This window comes from Papio anubis, chromosome 1 (assembly GCF_008728515.1).
Source record: "Papio anubis isolate 15944 chromosome 1, Panubis1.0, whole genome shotgun sequence".
Taxonomy (NCBI): domain Eukaryota; kingdom Metazoa; phylum Chordata; class Mammalia; order Primates; family Cercopithecidae; genus Papio; species Papio anubis.
Genome location: NC_044976.1, coordinates 122,045,413 through 122,063,430, shown reverse-complemented (window position 1 = coordinate 122,063,430; position 18,018 = coordinate 122,045,413). Strand labels below are relative to the sequence as shown.

Genomic DNA, 18,018 nt, shown 5'->3' with positions numbered 1-18,018 from the left:
CAGGCGTGAGTCACCGCACCTGGCCATAAACATCACACATTCTGACTAACCCCTCTCCCCTAACCCCCTGTCCCCTCAGGCCAGCTTCTGGATGAGCTAGGCCTCTTCCTAAAGGCCCAGAATACCCCATGCCCCACCTCCTTGTTCAGTCGGTCCACAGTCCTATCCAGCAAATGCTTCTGCTCCTCCAGCTCAGCCTTGCCTCGACGGAGCACCTCCCGCTGCTTCCCTTCCTCCTCCAGGGCCCGGTTCAGTGTCTGCTGCTCTTGCCCCAGGCGGGCCAGCCCCCGCTGAGCCTCCTCGAGGCGTGCCTCCAGTGCCCGCTTGGCTGCTGCCAGACTCCCTTCCTCTTCCTGGGACGCATTCAGGGCCTCCTCCAGTTGCTGCTTCTCTGCCTGGGAGGTAGGGAAGCAGGGTTGGACTGAAAAAAGGCAAAACTTGGGTTCAAGTTATTTGGAGGTGGGTAGCTGGACAGGAGAAAGGAGGTATTTATGAAAATGGTGCGCAATGAAAACAGGCTCCTAGCAAAGAAATCAGGATGCATAGAGCAAGCAAAGGGTGAGAGATAAGAGACAAAAATACCAGTGCAAAGACTGGAACACTGGCGCCAAAGTATACTCCAGGAAATAGACCCAAGGTTAACAGAGGGTTTGGGGAGGCGAAACAGATGCACACTAAGAACAAAGTGAAACTGATGGCTGTTTAGCAAAGGAGTATTTCACCAGGGCTGAGCAGAGAGGGCTGGGAGGGCAGAAGCACTGACCTCCAGCCGCTGCAGCTTGTCCCGTAGTCGTGCCTCCACCGCTTCCCCACCATCCACCAGACCTCGAGTCTCCTTCAGCTGCTGCTCCAAACCCAGGATGCGCCGGCGGAATTCATCATTTTCCTCCTGGGTCTCCCGAAGCGTTGTCTCCACCGCGGCCCGCCGCTGCCCCAGCACTGCTGCCTCTGCCTCGGCCACCATCTTAGCCTAAGGACGGTTCAGGGGGTGGCAGCTCAGACCCCAGTGCTTGGGGCCATTGACCAAACCCAGGAAAGCCATCCCAAAGACCGCCCATAAGAATGAGGCTTAAAGAAAGGAGCTGCCACCAGCCAGACGCTTCCCTGAAAATCCCACCCCTACAGAGATACAGGTGTCCTCCCCCTGCCAAATCCTGGCTTCTTTGAACCACACACCTAGGACCCAGGAACTGGTCAGTACATACCCATGACAGGTAACTTTCCACACCCTCTGGCTCCTCAGCCCTCCAGACACCCTCAGCCTCCACCTCCTAAGCCCTGTGCCCACTCCCCTTGCCTTGGAAGCCTCTTCACAGTCCTGTCGCAGTTGCTGGAGGGTCTTTTGTAGCTGGAGGTTCTGTTCTTCCAGCTCCCGACCTCGATCAGCCTCAACCCTCAGGACTGCCAGCTGCTTCTCCAACTCCCGGTCCCGGTGTCGCCCAGCCACCTCCTGGCTCTGCCGTTCTGCCTGCAGTTCCTTAAGCTCCTCCTGTGTCTGGAGCAGCTCCTGGAAGGAAAGGGGAGGTGATGGGGCACCTAGAGCCAGACTAAGATACCTGAATGTGGAGAAGCTGAAACTCTCACACACTGCCAGGGGGAATGAAAAATGCTGTGGCCACTTCAGAAAGTAGTTCGGCAGTTTCTCAAAAAGTTAAACACAGATTTACCACTTATATCACCAGCAATTCCACTCTTAGGTAACCCAAGAAAACTGAAAATGTGTGTTCACACAAAAACTTATACATACGTGAATGTTCATAGTAGCATTATTCATTATAGTCCAAATGTATAAACAACCCAGATGTCCATGAATTGATGACTGGACTAAACATGGTACACCCACAGAGTGGAATATTATTCAGCCATAAAAAGGAATAAAGTACTTGGCCAGGCGCGGTGGCTCACGCCTGTAATCCCAACACTTTGGAAGGCCGAGGCGGGTGGATCACCAGGTCAGGAGACTGAGACCATCCTGGCGAACACAGTGAAACCCCGTCTCTACTGAAAATACAAAAAAATTAGCCAGGCGTGGTGGCGGGCGCCTGTAGTCCCAGCTTCTAGGGAGGCTAAGGCAGGAGAATGGTGTGAACCTGGGAGGCAGCAGAGCTTGCAGTGAGCGGAGATCGCACCACTGCACTCCAGCCTGGGCGACAGAGTGAGACTCCATCTCAAAAAAAAAAAAAAAAAAAAAAGGAATGAAGTACTCATACTTGCTACCACATAGACAAACCTCGAAAACACTATGCTAGGTGAAAGAAGCCAGACACTTAAGGCCATATATTATAGGATTCAATTATATGAAATATCCAGAATAGGTAAATCCAGAGTCAAAAAGTCGATTAGTGGTTGCCATTGGGTGGGGGGATGATGGTTGTACAACTTTGTTAATATAATAAAAACCACTGGGTGCCAGGCACCAGTGGCTCATGCCTGTAATCCCAGCAGTTTGGGAGGCCGAGGCAGGTGGATCACCTCAGGTCAGGAGTTCAAAACCAGCCTGGCCAACATGGCAAAACCCTGTCTCTACTAAAAATACAAAAATTAGGCAGGCGTGGTGGTGTGTGCCTGTAATCCCAGCTGCTTGGGAAGCTGAGGCAGGAGAATGGCTTGAACCCAGAAGGCGGAGGTTGCAGTAAGCCGAGACTGTACCACTGCACTCCAGCCTGGGTGGCACAGTGAGACTCCGTCTCAAAAAAAAAAAAAAAAAAGAAACCATTGGATTGTACAAAGATGACTTTTACAGCATGTAAAATATAACTCCATTTAAAAAAAACAAAAGTGAAGGGAGAGTACATGAAGGTATGACTAGTGCAACTGCTTGTTTAAAAAAATACAGTATGAGGCCGGGGGCAGTGGCTCACGCCTGTAATCCCAGCACTTTGGGAGGCTGAGGTGGGCGTATCACGAGGTCAGGAGATCAAGACCAACCTGGCTAACACAGTGAAACCCCGTCTTTACCAAAAATACAAAACAAAATTAGCCGGGCGTGGTGGTGGGTGCCTGTAGTCCCAGCTACTCGGGAGGCTGAGGCAAGAGAATGGCATGAGCCCGGGAGGCGGAGCTTGCAGTGAGCCGAGATCGCACCACTGCACTCCAGCCTGGGTGACACAGTGAGACTCAATCTCAAAAAATATATATATATATATATATAAAATGTGGCCACGGGATCTCCAACTGCATGCAAGAGCAACCTGGAGAGACTTGGACAGAACAGGTCAGCCTAATACCTGCAGCTGCCACTCGTCTTTCCTATTGTGTGTGTGTGTGTGTGTGTGTGTGTGTGTGTGTGTGTAAAACCAAAATATGTGACACAATAAATACTGGCACAGCTCTGATTTCTTTTAAAAAGAAAATTAAAATATGAGTTCTGGTTCTAATTATTTGCTATTAGCTACTCCTGAAATTCAGAAAGTACCGTAATTAGGCTAAAGGGTTATATAATATGTAGTGAATCTTCAATACAAGACCATATACTCTGCTATTTTTCTTTTACTAATTAGTTTTGTTACATTAGTAACCAGGCCGTGCCAACACAAGCATTCCAGTCAATGTGATGATATTTCTCAATGTAAATTAATAAACTGAAATTCTAATGGTAAACATTTTTTCATAAATGTACTTAGAGACCCCTCCGAAAGACAAAGCAGCTTTTGCCATGCTGACCAAATTAGATTTCTGAGCCTGCAAAAGTCAGCCTGGAGTTTCACAAATCCACCTAAATGCTGCTACCCATGACATCTCTTGGGAGGCAGCCAACAGCTTCTGGCTATGCCCCAACCTGGGTTCTGAGAGCACTTTCTATTAGAAACCTCTATGCTCAATGAGGAGACTGGTGCTGCTGTGTTGGAAAGAGCTCAAGCTGAGCAGGCAGGATGAGGCCTGGAAACCAAGCACACAGGAGACAGCCCCACTAGCGTGGAGGCCCTCATGGAGAGGTCAGGCAGGTGTTCATCACCCCCACCTGCCATTCTGCCCCCCAATTCCCAAATACCTTCTTGAGCATCTCAACCTGGCGAGTATCTCCAGCACTAGCTCGGGCCTGTTCTAATTCCCTCTGCAAGACCTCTATCTTCTCTCCAAGCTCCTCTTCCATCTCCTCCTTCTCCATTCGCAGCTGCAGGAGTCTGAGCCGGACAAGGTGAAATAAAGGGGAAAGGGAACAGAGTAAGGCCACATGCCTGGGGGAGGTTAGCATGACAATAAAAGCCACCTCTCTGGAGGCCAACACACTGGGCACCCACTCTCAAGACGAAGGAAGGTGAACATGGAAAGGAGCAGTTTGAGAAATGGGAGAGTAAGAACATACCATGGATAGAAAGGAAGTGGGCCAGGCATAGTGGTTCATGCCTGTAATCCCAGCATTTTGGAAGGCCAAGGCAGATGGATCACTTGAGCCCAGGAGTTCAGGACCAGCCTAGGCAACATAATGAAACCCTGTCTCTACAAAAAATACAAAAATTAGCTGGGTGTGGTGGTGCATGCCTATAGTCCCACCTATTCAGGAGGCTGAGGTGGGAGGATGGCTTGAACCTGGGAGGTGGAGGTCGCAGTGAGCCCCGACTGTGCCACTGTACTCCAGCCTGGGCAACAGAGCAAGACCCTGTCTCAAAAAAAAGAAGAAAGGGACTGGGTGCAGTGGCTCACACCTGTAATCCCAGAGTTTAGGGAGGCCGAGGTGGGTGGATCACGAAGTCAGGAGTTCAAGACCAGCCTGGCCAACATGGTGAAACCCCGTCTCTACTGAAAATACAAAAACTTCAGGCCTAGTGGCAGGCGCCTATAATCCCAGCAACTCAGGAGGCTGAGGCAGGAGAATCGCTTGAACCCAGGAGGCAGAGGTTGCAGTGAGCCGAGACCGCACCACTGCACTCCAGCCTAGGCAACAGAGTGTGACTCCATCTCAAAAAAGAAAAAAAAAAAAAAAGGCAAAAGGGGGCCAGGCGCAGTGGCTCACACCTGTAATTCCAGCACTTTGGGAGGCCAAGGTGGACAGATCCCCTGAGGTCAGGAGTTCAAGACTGCCCTGGCCATGGTGAAACCCCATCTCTACTAAAAATACAAAAATTAGCCGGGCGTAGTGGCATGAGCCTGTAATCCCAGCTACTTGGGAGGCTGAGGCAGGAGACTCACTTGAACCCAGGAGGCAGAGGTTGCAGTGAGCCAAGATCGTGCCATTGCACTCCAGCCTGGGCAACAAGAGCAAAACTCTGTCCCAAAAAAATAAATTAATTAAAATTAAAATTAAAAATTAAAAAAGAGAAAGGAAGTGGCAATATGAATCATGGGTATTTCTGAGAGGGACAATGTCCTTACTCCTGCTTGGTGGCTCTAAGATCCTCCTTATTCTTCTGGAACATACTCTGCCAATGCCCTGTCTCCTCTGAAGTCTCCTCCAGCTCCCTCTGCAGCCCTCGCACAAGGGCTGACATCTTCTGCCTCTCGGCCTCCAGCACTGCATGGTCCTAGAGAAGGGGAGAGTTGGACACCAGAAGGCTCAGAGGGAAGAGGTCACTTCAAATCAAAGTGTGAGTGTGTACAAAGAAAGGCTTAGACCCAGAGGGCACCATGCCAGCTGTACCCCCTGACACTCTTGTGGTACCTGGTACAATGCTAGCAGAAGTTCTCTCCTCAAGTCACAGTCCACCCCTCTATCATCTACAGGAAACCTCCCCAGTTATTTCCCCTTGGGATTTTTTATTTTTAGGGGGACAGAGTCTCACTCTGTCGCCCAGGCTGAAGTGCAATGGCATGATCTCGGCTCACTGCAACCTCCGCCTCCTGGGTTCAAGCGATTCTCCTGCCTTAGCCTCCCAAGTAGCTAGGACTACAAGTACGCATCACTACACCCAGCTAAGTTTTTGTATTTTTGGTAGAGATGGGCTTTCTCCATGTTGCCCAGGCTGGTCTCTAACTTCCTGAGCTCAAGCAATCCACCCGCCTCGGCCTCCCAAAGTGCTGGGATTACAGGCGTGAGCTACCGCGCCCAGTCCCCCTTGGGACTTTTGTCACACAACCTCATGGTACTTCTGGCCTATACTCCCTCCCTCTGCCCTTACAGTTTTCCTGGCCAAGGTTTTCAGCAGATCTCACATGTGTCCTTTAGAGGGAGAGGGGGAGTTCCCAGTAGCAACTATGAAAAGTCCAAAAGTCTAAGATCCCAAGGCAGCCTTGTCCCCCAGCAGTGCCTTCCTCTCTCAGACCCTGCTCTTGTCACATGCCTGGGTTGCATCTTGCATGCTCCTGCGGAGCTGCTCTGTGTCTCGCTGGTACTGCTGCCGGACATGCTCCACCTCCTGGTCACGGGAGGCTACCTCCTCTTTCAGGGCCCCCTTCAGGGCTGTCAATTCCCGCTCCCGCAGCCTCAGCTGCTCCTCTACCCGCTGTTTCCCCTCCAAGACCTCTTCCAGAAGTTCCCGGGTCTCTAACAGGTCCTGGAGAAAGTAAAGGAAGAAGTACAGGTGTGACCACATTATAATCCATCTACTTATCAATTCACTGAGTCAAAAAATATTTATTGTGTTAGGCACAGTACCAGGTGCTCTAGTACCAGTACTAGAGCCCAGAATGATAGGTTTCCTTTATCCTAACTCTAGTCCCAACCCACCACTGAATCTGCCTGAAAGCACACTGAGTACCTGTAATCAGCCAACCACTCCTCATACTTTGGGGAAACCATGGATGAGCAGACTTGAGGATGCTCCAGCTGAGAAAAAGCAGATGCTGGGGCATATGACCCCAGACCCTACCTTCAGTAACACCTCCTTAGCAGGCTCAGGACCCTGGACCTGTTTCAGCTTATTCTGCAGCTCCATCACCTGGGCCTCCAGCCCATGTCGTAAACCTTCACCCTGGTCCAAGAGGCGCTTCATGTTCTGGAGCCTAATAATAGATAACATTATTGCACACTATGTGTCAGGCAGTTTTCTAAACACATCATATATTTTAATTCATATTTATTAATGCATTTAAACTTCCTGCCTTCAAATCTCGATGAGGCCTCCCCTGATTTTTGCAACCTGCCCCCCTACAACCTGACCCTCCTGATCTGCCTTACCCTGTTGTATCTACTGCCTTCTCATGTGTTACAAATTTACTTGCATAATATGTTTGTTTACTGTCTGTTCCCTCTCAGTAGAAACTAAGCTTCTGGAGAGCGAGCCCTTCATCTATAGGGTTCACTGATGTGCCTTGGGAACCTAGATTAATGCCTGTCACAGCATTCTTGATGAAACATCTGCTGAATGGATGACTGAATCCTTACAGTGATCCTGTGAGGTAGGTACTATTATTAACTCTATTTTATAGTTTAAGAATCTGAGACAAGGCCGGGCGCGGTGGCTCAAGCCTGTAATCCCAGCACTTTGGGAGGCCGAGATGGGCGGATCACGAGGTCAGGAGATCGAGACCATCCTGGCTAACACGGTGAAACCCCGTCTCTACTAAGAAATACAAAAACTAGCCGGGCGAGGTGGCGGGCGCCTGTAGTCCCAGCTACTCGGGAGGCTGAGGCCGGAGAATGGCGTGAACCTGGGAGGCGGAGCTTGCAGTGAGCTGAGATCCGGCCACTGCACTCCAGCCTGGGCTACAGAGCGAGACTCCGTCTCAAAAAAAAAAAAAAAAAAAAAAAGAATCTGAGACAGAGGCAAACCCAGGTAGCTTAACTCAAAATCATGCACTACCACCATTATTGATAAAGAAGGTAGAGAGAAAGGCCCTATCCTGTCCTTAAACCAACACTGCTCCTTTCAGCTTCCGGAGATTTCCTTCTGTCTCCTTCAACCCTAGGGGCAAAGAGGGAGTGGCCTCTAAACCTGGCCTACGACCCCAAGCAGCCCCCCAGCAGCCCAAGGTGCGCCATCAGCTGCACTCACTCCTTGTTGCTCTGCTGGGCCTCCCCCTTCCTTCTCTCCAGCAGCTCCTGCAGTCGGCTGCACTCTTCTGTTTTCTCCTCCAGCTGCCGCTCCAGCCCAACTCGGGATGGCTCTAGCTTCTGCCGCCTCTGAAAAAGGGAATGAGAGTACAGCAGATGGAGGGTAGGGAAAGCCTCTCAGACTCAGAATAATGGGAATGTATGTCTAACACTCATTAGACACTTGCTGTACAATAGACACTGTACTTAGGACCTTATGTGTATTATCCACATTTAATCCTCATAACTAGCCTTGGTACTTATGATGATGTAAAATATGTCCACAAATTATCTGACATTTCTTTCAAAAGATAAAGCCGGCTGGGTGCGGTGGCTCACGACTATAATCCCAACACTTTGGGAGGCCTAGGCTGGTGAATCACCTGAGGTTGGGAGTTTGAGATCAGCCTGACCAACATGGAGAAACCCCGTGTCTACTAAAAATACAAAATTAGCCGGGCGAGGTGGCACATGCCTGTAATCCCAGCTACTCCGGAGGCTGAGGCAGGAGAATTGCTTGAACCTAGGAGGTCAAAGTTGCAGTGAGCCGAGATCACACCATTGCACTCCAGCCTGGGCAACAAGAGTAAAACTCCATCCCAAAACAAACAAAACAAAACAAAACAAGATAAAGCCTAATTCTGTTTGCCTCAAGCATGGGCTTGACTTAGGGGCTTCCTTCTAACAAACGGTAAAAGGAGGACGTGATGAGTAAATTCTGAGGTTAGGTCATAAAAAGGCATTGCAGCTTTTCTCTTGGATCCCTCACTCTGGGAAAAAAGTAGCTGTTATATTATGAGGATACTCAAAAGCAGCTCTAGGAGGAAGGCCAAACAGCCAGGAACTGAGGTCAACAACCAACAGCCATTTGATTAAGCCAGGTTTTTCTGTTTTGTTTTGTTTTTTTTTTTGGTGTTCTGTTTTGTTTTGTTTTGTTTTTGGTGTTCTGTTTTGTTTTGTTTTGTTTTTGGTGTTCTGTTTTGTTTTGTTTTGAGATGGAGTTTCGCTCTTGTTGCCCAGACTGGAGTGCAATGGCGAGATCTTGGCTCACCGCAACCTCCACCTCCTGGGTTCAAGTGATTCTCGTGCCTCAGCCTCCTAAGTAGCTGGGATTACAGACATGCGCCACCTTACCTGGCTAATTTTTGTATTATTAGAGTAGAGACAGGATTTCTCCATGTTGGTCAGGCTGGTCTCAAACTCCTGACCTCAGGTAACCCATCCACCTCGGCCTCCCAAAGTGCTGGCATTACAAGCATGAGTCACAGCGCCCGGCCTGTTTTTTTGTTTGTTTGTTTGTTTTTGAGATGGAGTCTCACTCCATTGCCCAAACTGGAGCGCAGCGGCACAATCTCAGCTCACTGCAACCTCTGCCTCCCAGGTTCAAACAATTCTCCCTGCCTCAGGCTCCCAAGTAGCAGGGATTATAGATGCCTGCCACCACGCCTGACTAATTTTTGTATTTTCAGTAGAGACAGGACTTCACCAGGTTGGCCAGGTTGGTCTTGAACTCCTGACCTCAGGTGATCCACCCACCTCGGCCTCCCAAAGGGCTGGGATTACGGGCGTGAGCCACTGCACCCAGCCAATTAAGCTGGTTTTGTTTGTTTGTTTCATTCATTTATATTTTTTTGAGACAGGGTCTTGCTCTGGCACCCAGGCTGGAGTGCAGCAGTGCAATCCTAGCTTAGTGCAGTGTTAACCTCCTGGGCTCAAGCAATCCTCCCACTTCAGCCTCCCAAGTAGCTGGAACTACAGGTGCATGCCATCACATTTGGTTAATTTTTTTTATTTTTTGTAGAGGCAGGGTCTCACTATGTTGCCCAGGCTGGTCTCAAACTCCTGGGCTCAAGTGGTCCTCCCACCTTGCCCCTCCAAAGTGCTGGGATTATAGGCGTGAGCCAACATGCCTGGCCCTGAGTAAGCCATTTTAGAAGCAGATCCTCCAATTTACTTCTTTTGGCCACAGCCAGAAGCTGGACTGGAACCTTATAACAGACTCAGAGCCACAATTACTCTGTTAAGCTGATCCCAGGTTCTTGGTCCTCAGACACTGGGAAATGCTTTTTTTTTTTTTTTTTTTTTGAGAAGGAGTTTCGCTCTTGTTGCTCAGGCTGGAGTGCAATGGCGCCATCTCGACTCACCACAACCTCTGCCTCCCGGGTTCAAGCAATTCTCCTGCCTCAGCCTCCCAAGTAGCTGGGATTACAGGCATGTGCCACCACGCCGGGCTAATTTTGTATTTTTAGTAGAGACAGGGTTTCTCCATGCTGGTCAGTCTGGTCTCAAATTCCCAATCTCAGGTGAACTGCCTGCCTCGGCCTCCCAGAGGATTACATGTGTAAGCCACCGCGCCCAGCCAGAAAATGTTTGTTTTAAGCTGCTGAGTTTTGGGTAATTTGTTACACAGCAATAGTTAATTAATATAGTACTATCATAATCCCCACTTTACAATTTAGGAAACAGAGGCTTAGAACATTTAAAGAACTTGCCCAAGGTTAGTTACACAACCAAAAAGTAACAGAACCAGGATTTGAACCCAGTTAGTTTGGCTCCACAGCTAACCACTTAATCATTACACTATAGGGCTTTCCAAGAGACAAGGGAAGTTACAATCCAGCATTTATTGAGCACCAACTACACACAAACCAATATTTTGAAAGGCAGAAGACATGTTTTTAAAAAGGGTACACTGGCTTTAGAATAAGACTGACCTGGATTTTTTCATTCCTCTCTGCAACTTACTACCATAGGCAACTTACTTAGCCTCTCTGATCTTCAGTTTTCTCATCAGAAAAGGGTCCAGAATAGGTATTCATAGGGTAACTATAATGATTACGGTACCCAGGACAGTACATACTACCAAAATTATACTCAATTAATGATAGCTACTACCACTGCCATTATGATGATGAAAAAAAAAATTGAGGCACAGAGAATGTAAGTAATTTTCTTAAGTTTTATACAGCTAGTAAGGGGCAGAGCTAGGATGGGAACTACCAAAGGGAGTGGAATGGAAGGTAGGAAGATTCCTGATGTGCTCTGCCTCCCTAACCCCCAGAGAACCCAGAAGTCCTTGCTGGAATTAGTACACACTCCTGTCTCTTGTCTCCTAGGGCACAAACATGCTTGTTCCATTGCTTGGAAGAGTCAGCTCAGCCCATCTCCAGGCCAAGGCTTTTTCCCTGTTTTCCTTCATGTCTCCAGCACCTCTAACCTTTCCTCACCTTCACCTCTTCATCCAGCTTTCGTTGTAGCTCCTCCACTTTTCGGGTAAGCTCGCCCTGCCCTGCCACAGCCTTAGTAGAACCAGAAGAAATCATCTGCCAGAGATATGGAGGGTTGGGGGGAAAGGGAGTGAGTCCAAGTCTGGATCCCCTGAGGCCCTCAAAGCCCTAACCTTGACCCTTGGTCCCATCCAGAGAAGGCCACTCACCACTAGAGGCTGCATCTTCTCCAGCACCAAACTAACCTTCCTCCTCACAGAGGTTTCACTTTCTGAGCTTCTAGAGTATAAAAGGATAGAAGCAAGGGTTAGGGGAGGAAAGAGGTAGCAGAGATCAGGAAAGGGTAAAATCAGGGAAGATGGGGAACAAAGCTAGAAGAAAAAGAAGGAGGGGTATGCCTCTGTTGCTGGGGGGGGCCCCCACTCACCCCTCCCTCAGGATGCCATAGATGGTGGCCTTCATATGGTCCACACTGCCTGGGGGGGCCGCCTCCTGCTGATCTCGAAGGAGGTCTGGAGTTGACTTGAACTGTTAAAAAAAAAAAAGAAAGAAAGAAAGAAATAGGAAGATTAGGCCAGAAGCACGCGTGGGGTTCAGATGGAGGAGAAGTAGCAGTCTCAGGTCAAGCCCCTTCAAGCGTGATGAACAATCCTGAAGTGTGGCAAGGAAGACATGGTGCGGAGGCCTGAGCAACAGGCCAGGGAGGGGCCAACACAGGATGCACCTCTGCACTACTGCTGTAAACCAGATTTTCCTCAACAAACATCTCAACCAGCTGCGAACTGTGCCACAAGTGATTTGTCACTAATGGTAGTTAACACGCTAGAGTTTATAAATAATTTACTCTTAAAATGGACTTAAGTTTCTCTCAGAGTAAAGTCACTCCCTCACTTACTTACATTCCTGAGTAGGAGAGAAAGTTGTGGAATTTTGGCAAGAGCACCAAGGAAACTGCTCTTATCCTCCAAGCCTGCCTTACGTATTCTGCAGACCTAGCAAATGCTGGTGACTGAGGCATAGTTAATGGTTGTGGCAATGACAACTAGGTACAAACTTGTGAATAGTGATTTTATAGCTTGCTCCATTTTCTTTAGAATTTTACCCATGGAAATATCCTGTGCATGCGAATATCACCTATTTTGTGGACAGATACGGTGGAGAACAAAAGGTAGAGAGTTTCTGCCTAGGCTATTTGAACTAGCAAGGAGGCTCACGGCTGGTGGGTAAAAGCTGATGAGAAGGGACAAGGGGCTGACATTTGGAAGCCAGGGAGGGGCTGGGTCTGACCTGCAGCATGGTGGGGTCCTGTGCTCTCCCCCGTGGCTCCTCAAAACTCTGAAGGACCCAGTCCTGAGTCTGACGGGAACGGCTAAAGCCACTGGGAGGACTCGGGCTCTGGCTCTGGGATGGCTGCTTCGAACTGCCCACATGGTTGTCATATTTTGTGCTAGGGGTCCAGTGGTTGGTGGACTGGCGCTCCCGTTCCTCAAGGGTGTCCCGTGGGAGGCGGCTGTCCAGGCTCTTGCTCCGTTTGCGCTGTTCAGGGGGTAGCATTCGTGTTCGGCGGCCGGTCCGGCCCCGGGACTGGCCTCCAAGTTGACTGTCAAACTTGTTGATGAGTGAGTCCACTGAAGACAGGGGAGCAGTGTCAATGGTGCTACCCGGGGAAGCCACTTTCGGGGCTAGCTCCAACATGCTGGTGCTTCTGTTACTAGGATCCATTGGGCCAGGGCCTGCCAGCGAGGCCTGGGACTGGGAACGGAGTAGCTTTCCATTCCAGTAGGCCCCAGGCTCCTCATCAGATGTGCTGCTCTGAGAGGGGGCAGGAAATCCCTTGACTTGAGAGTAGGGGTTCTCAGGGAGTTCAAAATCTGAGCCCAGAGCTCCTGAGGCCTCTTGGTCATTGGCCCCCTTGATTTGGACCCCAAAGGAGTCACCACCTTTCTCCCCACTGTTGAGCACCACAAAGGGCTGCCCAGCGATGCCCTGCACACGCACAGCAACCCCATAGGTACTGGCTCTTGCATCCTTAGCTGGGCGTCGTCCACCGCGACGTAGAGTGCCCATCTCTGCACCACTCACTGGCTCTGTGATGAAGCGAATCTGGACTCCATGGTCTACAGGGCCGCGGGGCTCAGCCATGTTGGGTGCCTGCTCCATAAATAGGAGGAGTCCTAGGTGAAGAAATGAGTTTAGGCTGAGAGACTTAACTAGAAACTATGAAACTTCTACCTGGGGGCTGACTTCCCTGTCAGTTCCTATAGATAAACCACTGATTCTCAGACTAACAGAAGGCCCCTGGAGAGCCTTTTAACCTACAGGTTGCTAGACCTAACCTCCAGAGCTGCTAATTCAGTAGGTCTGGGTGAGGCCTTGAGAATTTGCATTTCTAACCAAGTTCCCCAGGTGACACTGATGCTACTGGTCCAGATACCACACTTTGAGACTCACTAACCTAAAATAATCCATTTCCTCTGATACAGCCCTGGGGAGCCAGGCTTTGTTAAAAGTTTAAAGATTTTGCTTGATGGCCAGGAGCAGTGGCTCATGCCTGTAATCCTGCCACTTTGGAAGGCCAAGGCGGGTGGACTGCTTGAGCTCAGGAGTTCAAGATCAGTCCGGGCAACATGGTGAAACCCCGTCTCTACAAAAAATACAAAAATAAGCTGAGCCTGGTGGCGTACACCTATAATCCCAGCTACTTGGGAGGCTGAGGTGGGAGGATCACTTGAGCTTGGGAGAGGCTGCAGAGAGCAGTGATTATGCCACTGTTCTCCAGCCTGGACAGAGTGAGACCCTGTCTCCAAAAAAAAAAAAAAAAGATTGCTTATCTTCATACATACACATAATACCACCATGTGGCCGGAAGCAGTGGCTCACGCCTGTAATCCCAGCACTTTAGGAGGCTGAGGCAGGTGGATCATCTGAGGTCAGGAGTTCAAGACCACCCTGACCAACATGGTGAAACCCTGTCTCTACTAATAATACAAAAACTTAGCCAGGTGTAGTGGCGCATGCCTGTAATCCCAGCTACTCGGGAGGCTGAAGCAGAAGAATCTCTTGGGCCGGGCGCAGTGGCTCAAGCCTGTAATCCCAGCACTTTGGGAGGCCGAGACGGGCGGATCACGAGGTCAGGAGATTGAGACCATCCTGGCTAACACAGTGAAACCCCGTCTCTACTAAAAAATACAAAAAAACTAGCCGGGCGAGGTGGCGGGTGCCTGTAGTCCCAGCTACTTGGGAGGCTGAGGCAGGAGAATGGCCTAAACCCGGGAGGCGGAGCTTGCAGTGAGCTGAGATCTAGCCACTGCACTCCAGCCTGGGCGAAAGAGCCAGACTCCATCTCAAAACAAAACAAAACAAACAAAAAAAAAGAATTGCTTGAACCCAGGAGGTGGAGGTTGCAGTGAGCCAAGATTGTGCCACTGCACTCCAGCTTGGGTGACAAAAGCAAAACTCTATCTCCAAAATAAAAAAAAAAACCCACCGTGTGCCTTCCTCCCTGCCTCCCTCTGAGGGAAGGCAGAACCCACACCCTGCTCAACAGATACTGACATCTCACTGGAGAAAAAGGGACCTTCTGTCCCAAAGCTCGTTTAAAATATAGAAGACCTCAAAGTATATTATCCCACTTCCGGAAAGAAACTTAGAAACACTGATAGCAGTGATGCCTTTGAGGTGGAGGAACTGAGGACTAGGAACAGGGATGGGACAGTTTCTATTCTCGGGAAGAGCAGAAAGGAGTAGACATTCTACTGTATATCTCTTTGTCCCTTTTGAATTTGGAACCAGGTAGATGTATTATCTATTCAAGAAAAAGTTGTGGTTTTTTTGAGACGGAGTTTTGCTCTTGTTGCCCAGGCTGAAGTGTAATGGCATGATCTTGGCTCACCGCAACCTCTGCCTCCCGGGTTCAAGCGATTCTCCTGCCTCAGTCTCCCAAGTAGCTGGGATTACAGGCACCCACCATCATGCCTGGCTAATTTTTGTATTTTTAGTACAGATGGGGTTTCACCATGTTGGCCAAGCTGGTCTCAAACTCCTGACCTCAGGTGATCCGCCCACCTCAGCCTCCCAAAGTGCTGGGATTATAGGCATGAGCCACTGCACCCAGCCAAAAAGATTTAAATGTGGTTTAAAAACTGTACCACTCGGCCAGGCATGGTGGCTCATGCCTGTAATCCCAGCACTTTTGGAGCCCAAGGTGGGTGGATCACCTGAGGTCAGGAGTTTGAGACCAGCCTGACCAACATGGTGAAATCCTGTCTCTACTAAAAATACAAAATCAGCCGGGCGTGGTGGCGGGTGCCTATAATCCCAGCTGCTCGGGAGGCCCAGGCAGGAGAATCACTTGAACCCGGGAGACGGAGTTTACAGTGACCCAAGATCACGCCATTGCACTCCAGTCTGGGTGACAAGAGTGAAACTCTCTCTCAAAAAGAAAAGTGCCGTTTTAAGGGGCCCCAGGTCAGGTAAACTTGTCTCAGCTGAGAGCCAGAGCCAACACCATCCATAGGCCAGCTTCCCAGGCCCACATCGCTAAAGCTCAGAGTCAGCAAATGGAATGTATTTCAGGTATGCTCTGGCTCCAGGAACTTGGGGGAGAGATTGTCTTCCAAGCAAATAAAAAAATTCAGCTTCCCCACCCCTTCTGCTAGTCTCCACCAGAGCCTAGCACCAAACTGGAGGAGGAGCCTCTAACGTGCCAGACAGAAACACAAACATACCCAACTCAACCTCCCCGTGGAGTTCTGGGCCAAGGAAACTTGGCAAGGCCCCTTTCAGGGACTGTAAAGTGCTAGCAAGCCAGGAAACGAGGGTGAGATGAGAAGGGAGGGGAAGGGATGGGAGAGGCAGAGCTACAGGTGACAAAGGGCTTGGTAGGGAAGGTCTCCTCTCTGAAGAAGGGCATTCTTAGAATTCCCAGCAATTTTTAAGAGAAAGGAACAGGGAGAGAAGAGCCCTTTATTAGGAATGATTCTTCATCTTTTTGGCCCTGGGACTCCATGAGAAAATGATGAAAACAAGGCACCCTTCCCGAGGAGACAGCACACACAAACTTTCATCACCCCATCTTAAAAGGCTTGTGAAGGCAGACAAGTAAAGTAGTTCTCCAAACCACTCATCCAGTAGAAAATGCACCGGACTAGAGTCAGGATCTGGTTTGGAATCCTGTCTCTGCTCTTTACCTGGTGTATGCAACCTCAGGCAAATCACAACTTTTCTGGTATGGTGGTTCACACCTGTAATCCCAGCATTTTGGGAGGCCAAGGTGGGTGGATCACTTGAACTCGGGAGTTTGAGACCAGCCTGAGCAACATGGCAAAACCCCATCTCTACAAAAAATACAAAAAAAAACTAGCTGAGTATGGTGGTACACACCTGTAGTCCCAGCTACTTGGGAGGCTGAGGCAGGTGGGTCACCTGAGCCCAGGAGTTTGAAGCTGCAGTGAGCTGTAATCGTACCACTGCACTCCAGCTTGGGTGATAGAGTGACACTCTGTCTCAAAAACAACATCGACAACAAAAATCCCACAACTTTTCTGTGCCTCAGTTTCCTCATCTGTAAAATGGGTATAATGATAATGCCCCACAAGGTTATTATCTGTAAGAATGATATTTATGCAGCCATATGCATAAATAAATAATTATATGGGCATATACAACAATAAAAAATTACCAAGTTACACACTTAAGATCTTTGTGCTTTATTTAGGCCAGGCGCAGTGGCTCACATCTGTAATCCCAACACTTTGGGAGGCCGAGGCAGGCAGATCACCTGAGGTCAGGAGTTCAACAACAGCCTGGCCAACAAGGTGAAACCCCATGTCTACTAAAAATACAAAAACTAGCCTGGCATGGTGGCGCACACCTGGAATCCGAGCTACTGGGGAGGCCAAGGCAGGAGAATTGCTTAAACCTGAGAGGCAGAGGCTGCAGTGAGCCAAGATCCGCCAGCCTGGGTGACACAGCAAGACTCCATCTCAAACAAAAAAAAAAGATTTTTGTACTTTATTGAACTTGGGTTCTAATTTAATAAAAAGGAGAGAAAAGACAAGATATTAAACATGAAAACATTTAGCATTGTGACTATCACAAAGCTGACAACAAATATCATCCTTCACACATGCTACTTCGTCCAACAGGCACTTCTGGCTTCACCTGGTTCATAGAAAGATGTCACTTCTTCAGAGAAGCCTTCCCTGACCACCACTCCCACAAACAAGGTCAGTTCTCACAAATCAGCCTCCCACAAACCAGGTCAGATCCACGTTATATGCTCTATAGTTGTCCTTCAGCAGGTTTATTCCAGTTTATATTTATACATTTATTGGAGTAATTATTTCTTGTCTGTCTCCTCCCCTACTAGATAATAAGCTCCTGGAGGGCAAAGACCATGGCTATCAGCTAACCACTGTGTCCCCAGGTGTTTGGGCATGTGCTAGATGTCAACAAATATTTGTTAAAGGCTGTATCCTGAACTAAAGCCCACTTGCACAGCAGTGGGGAGATTTGCCCAAGACAAATCTACTTGCCTCAGTAACAGGACCTCTTTCTTAGCAACAGGACCTCCTCCTGGTCCAGCCTTGCTGCCCTATGTAGTCATGATCTTAGAACCAGATGTGCCTAGATTGCCGGCTCTCAGGAAGCCACATGATTTATTCATGATGCTGTCTACCCTGTCAGTACATCTACTGATCTTCCAGATCCAGGTCAAGGAGTTCCCAGCCTAGGCCCAGCGGAGGGCACAGCCCCTTGGGCAACAGCACTAAATTGTTCAGAGGCAGTGCTGAGCACTCCCCCAGGTCCCAGGTTAGGTTAACTCCCTAACCTCAGTCACCTTCAGTCCAAGGACATGTGGATCAGGGGCCAGGAGGGTTG

The 18,018-nt window shown here is 49.2% G+C and overlaps 1 protein-coding gene and 1 non-coding gene across 4 annotated transcripts in view; one reads left to right on the top strand and one right to left on the bottom strand.

Annotated features, from left to right (window-relative positions):
• Positions 1–18,018, bottom strand: part of CGN (cingulin) — a 48,184-nt gene that overhangs the window by 8,642 nt on the left and 21,524 nt on the right. For 2 of the 3 annotated variants that reach the window (XM_009181056.4, XM_009181049.3), the window contains exons 2-13: positions 12,424–13,310; positions 11,564–11,664; positions 11,346–11,415; positions 11,137–11,232; positions 7,872–7,999; positions 6,747–6,879; positions 6,219–6,431; positions 5,314–5,462; positions 3,992–4,124; positions 1,298–1,507; positions 764–970; positions 138–395 (exon numbers count right to left, since the gene is read on the bottom strand). In XM_009181056.4, coding sequence (XP_009179320.3) covers positions 138–395; positions 764–970; positions 1,298–1,507; positions 3,992–4,124; positions 5,314–5,462; positions 6,219–6,431; positions 6,747–6,879; positions 7,872–7,999; positions 11,137–11,232; positions 11,346–11,415; positions 11,564–11,664; positions 12,424–13,296 — 2,571 coding nt within the window. In that variant the 5' untranslated portion in view covers positions 13,297–13,310. 3 annotated transcript variants of the gene reach the window in all.
• Positions 3,150–3,257, top strand: LOC116272231. The gene has a single exon (XR_004180956.1). It is a non-coding gene; the product is annotated as a small nucleolar RNA SNORA44 (small nucleolar RNA).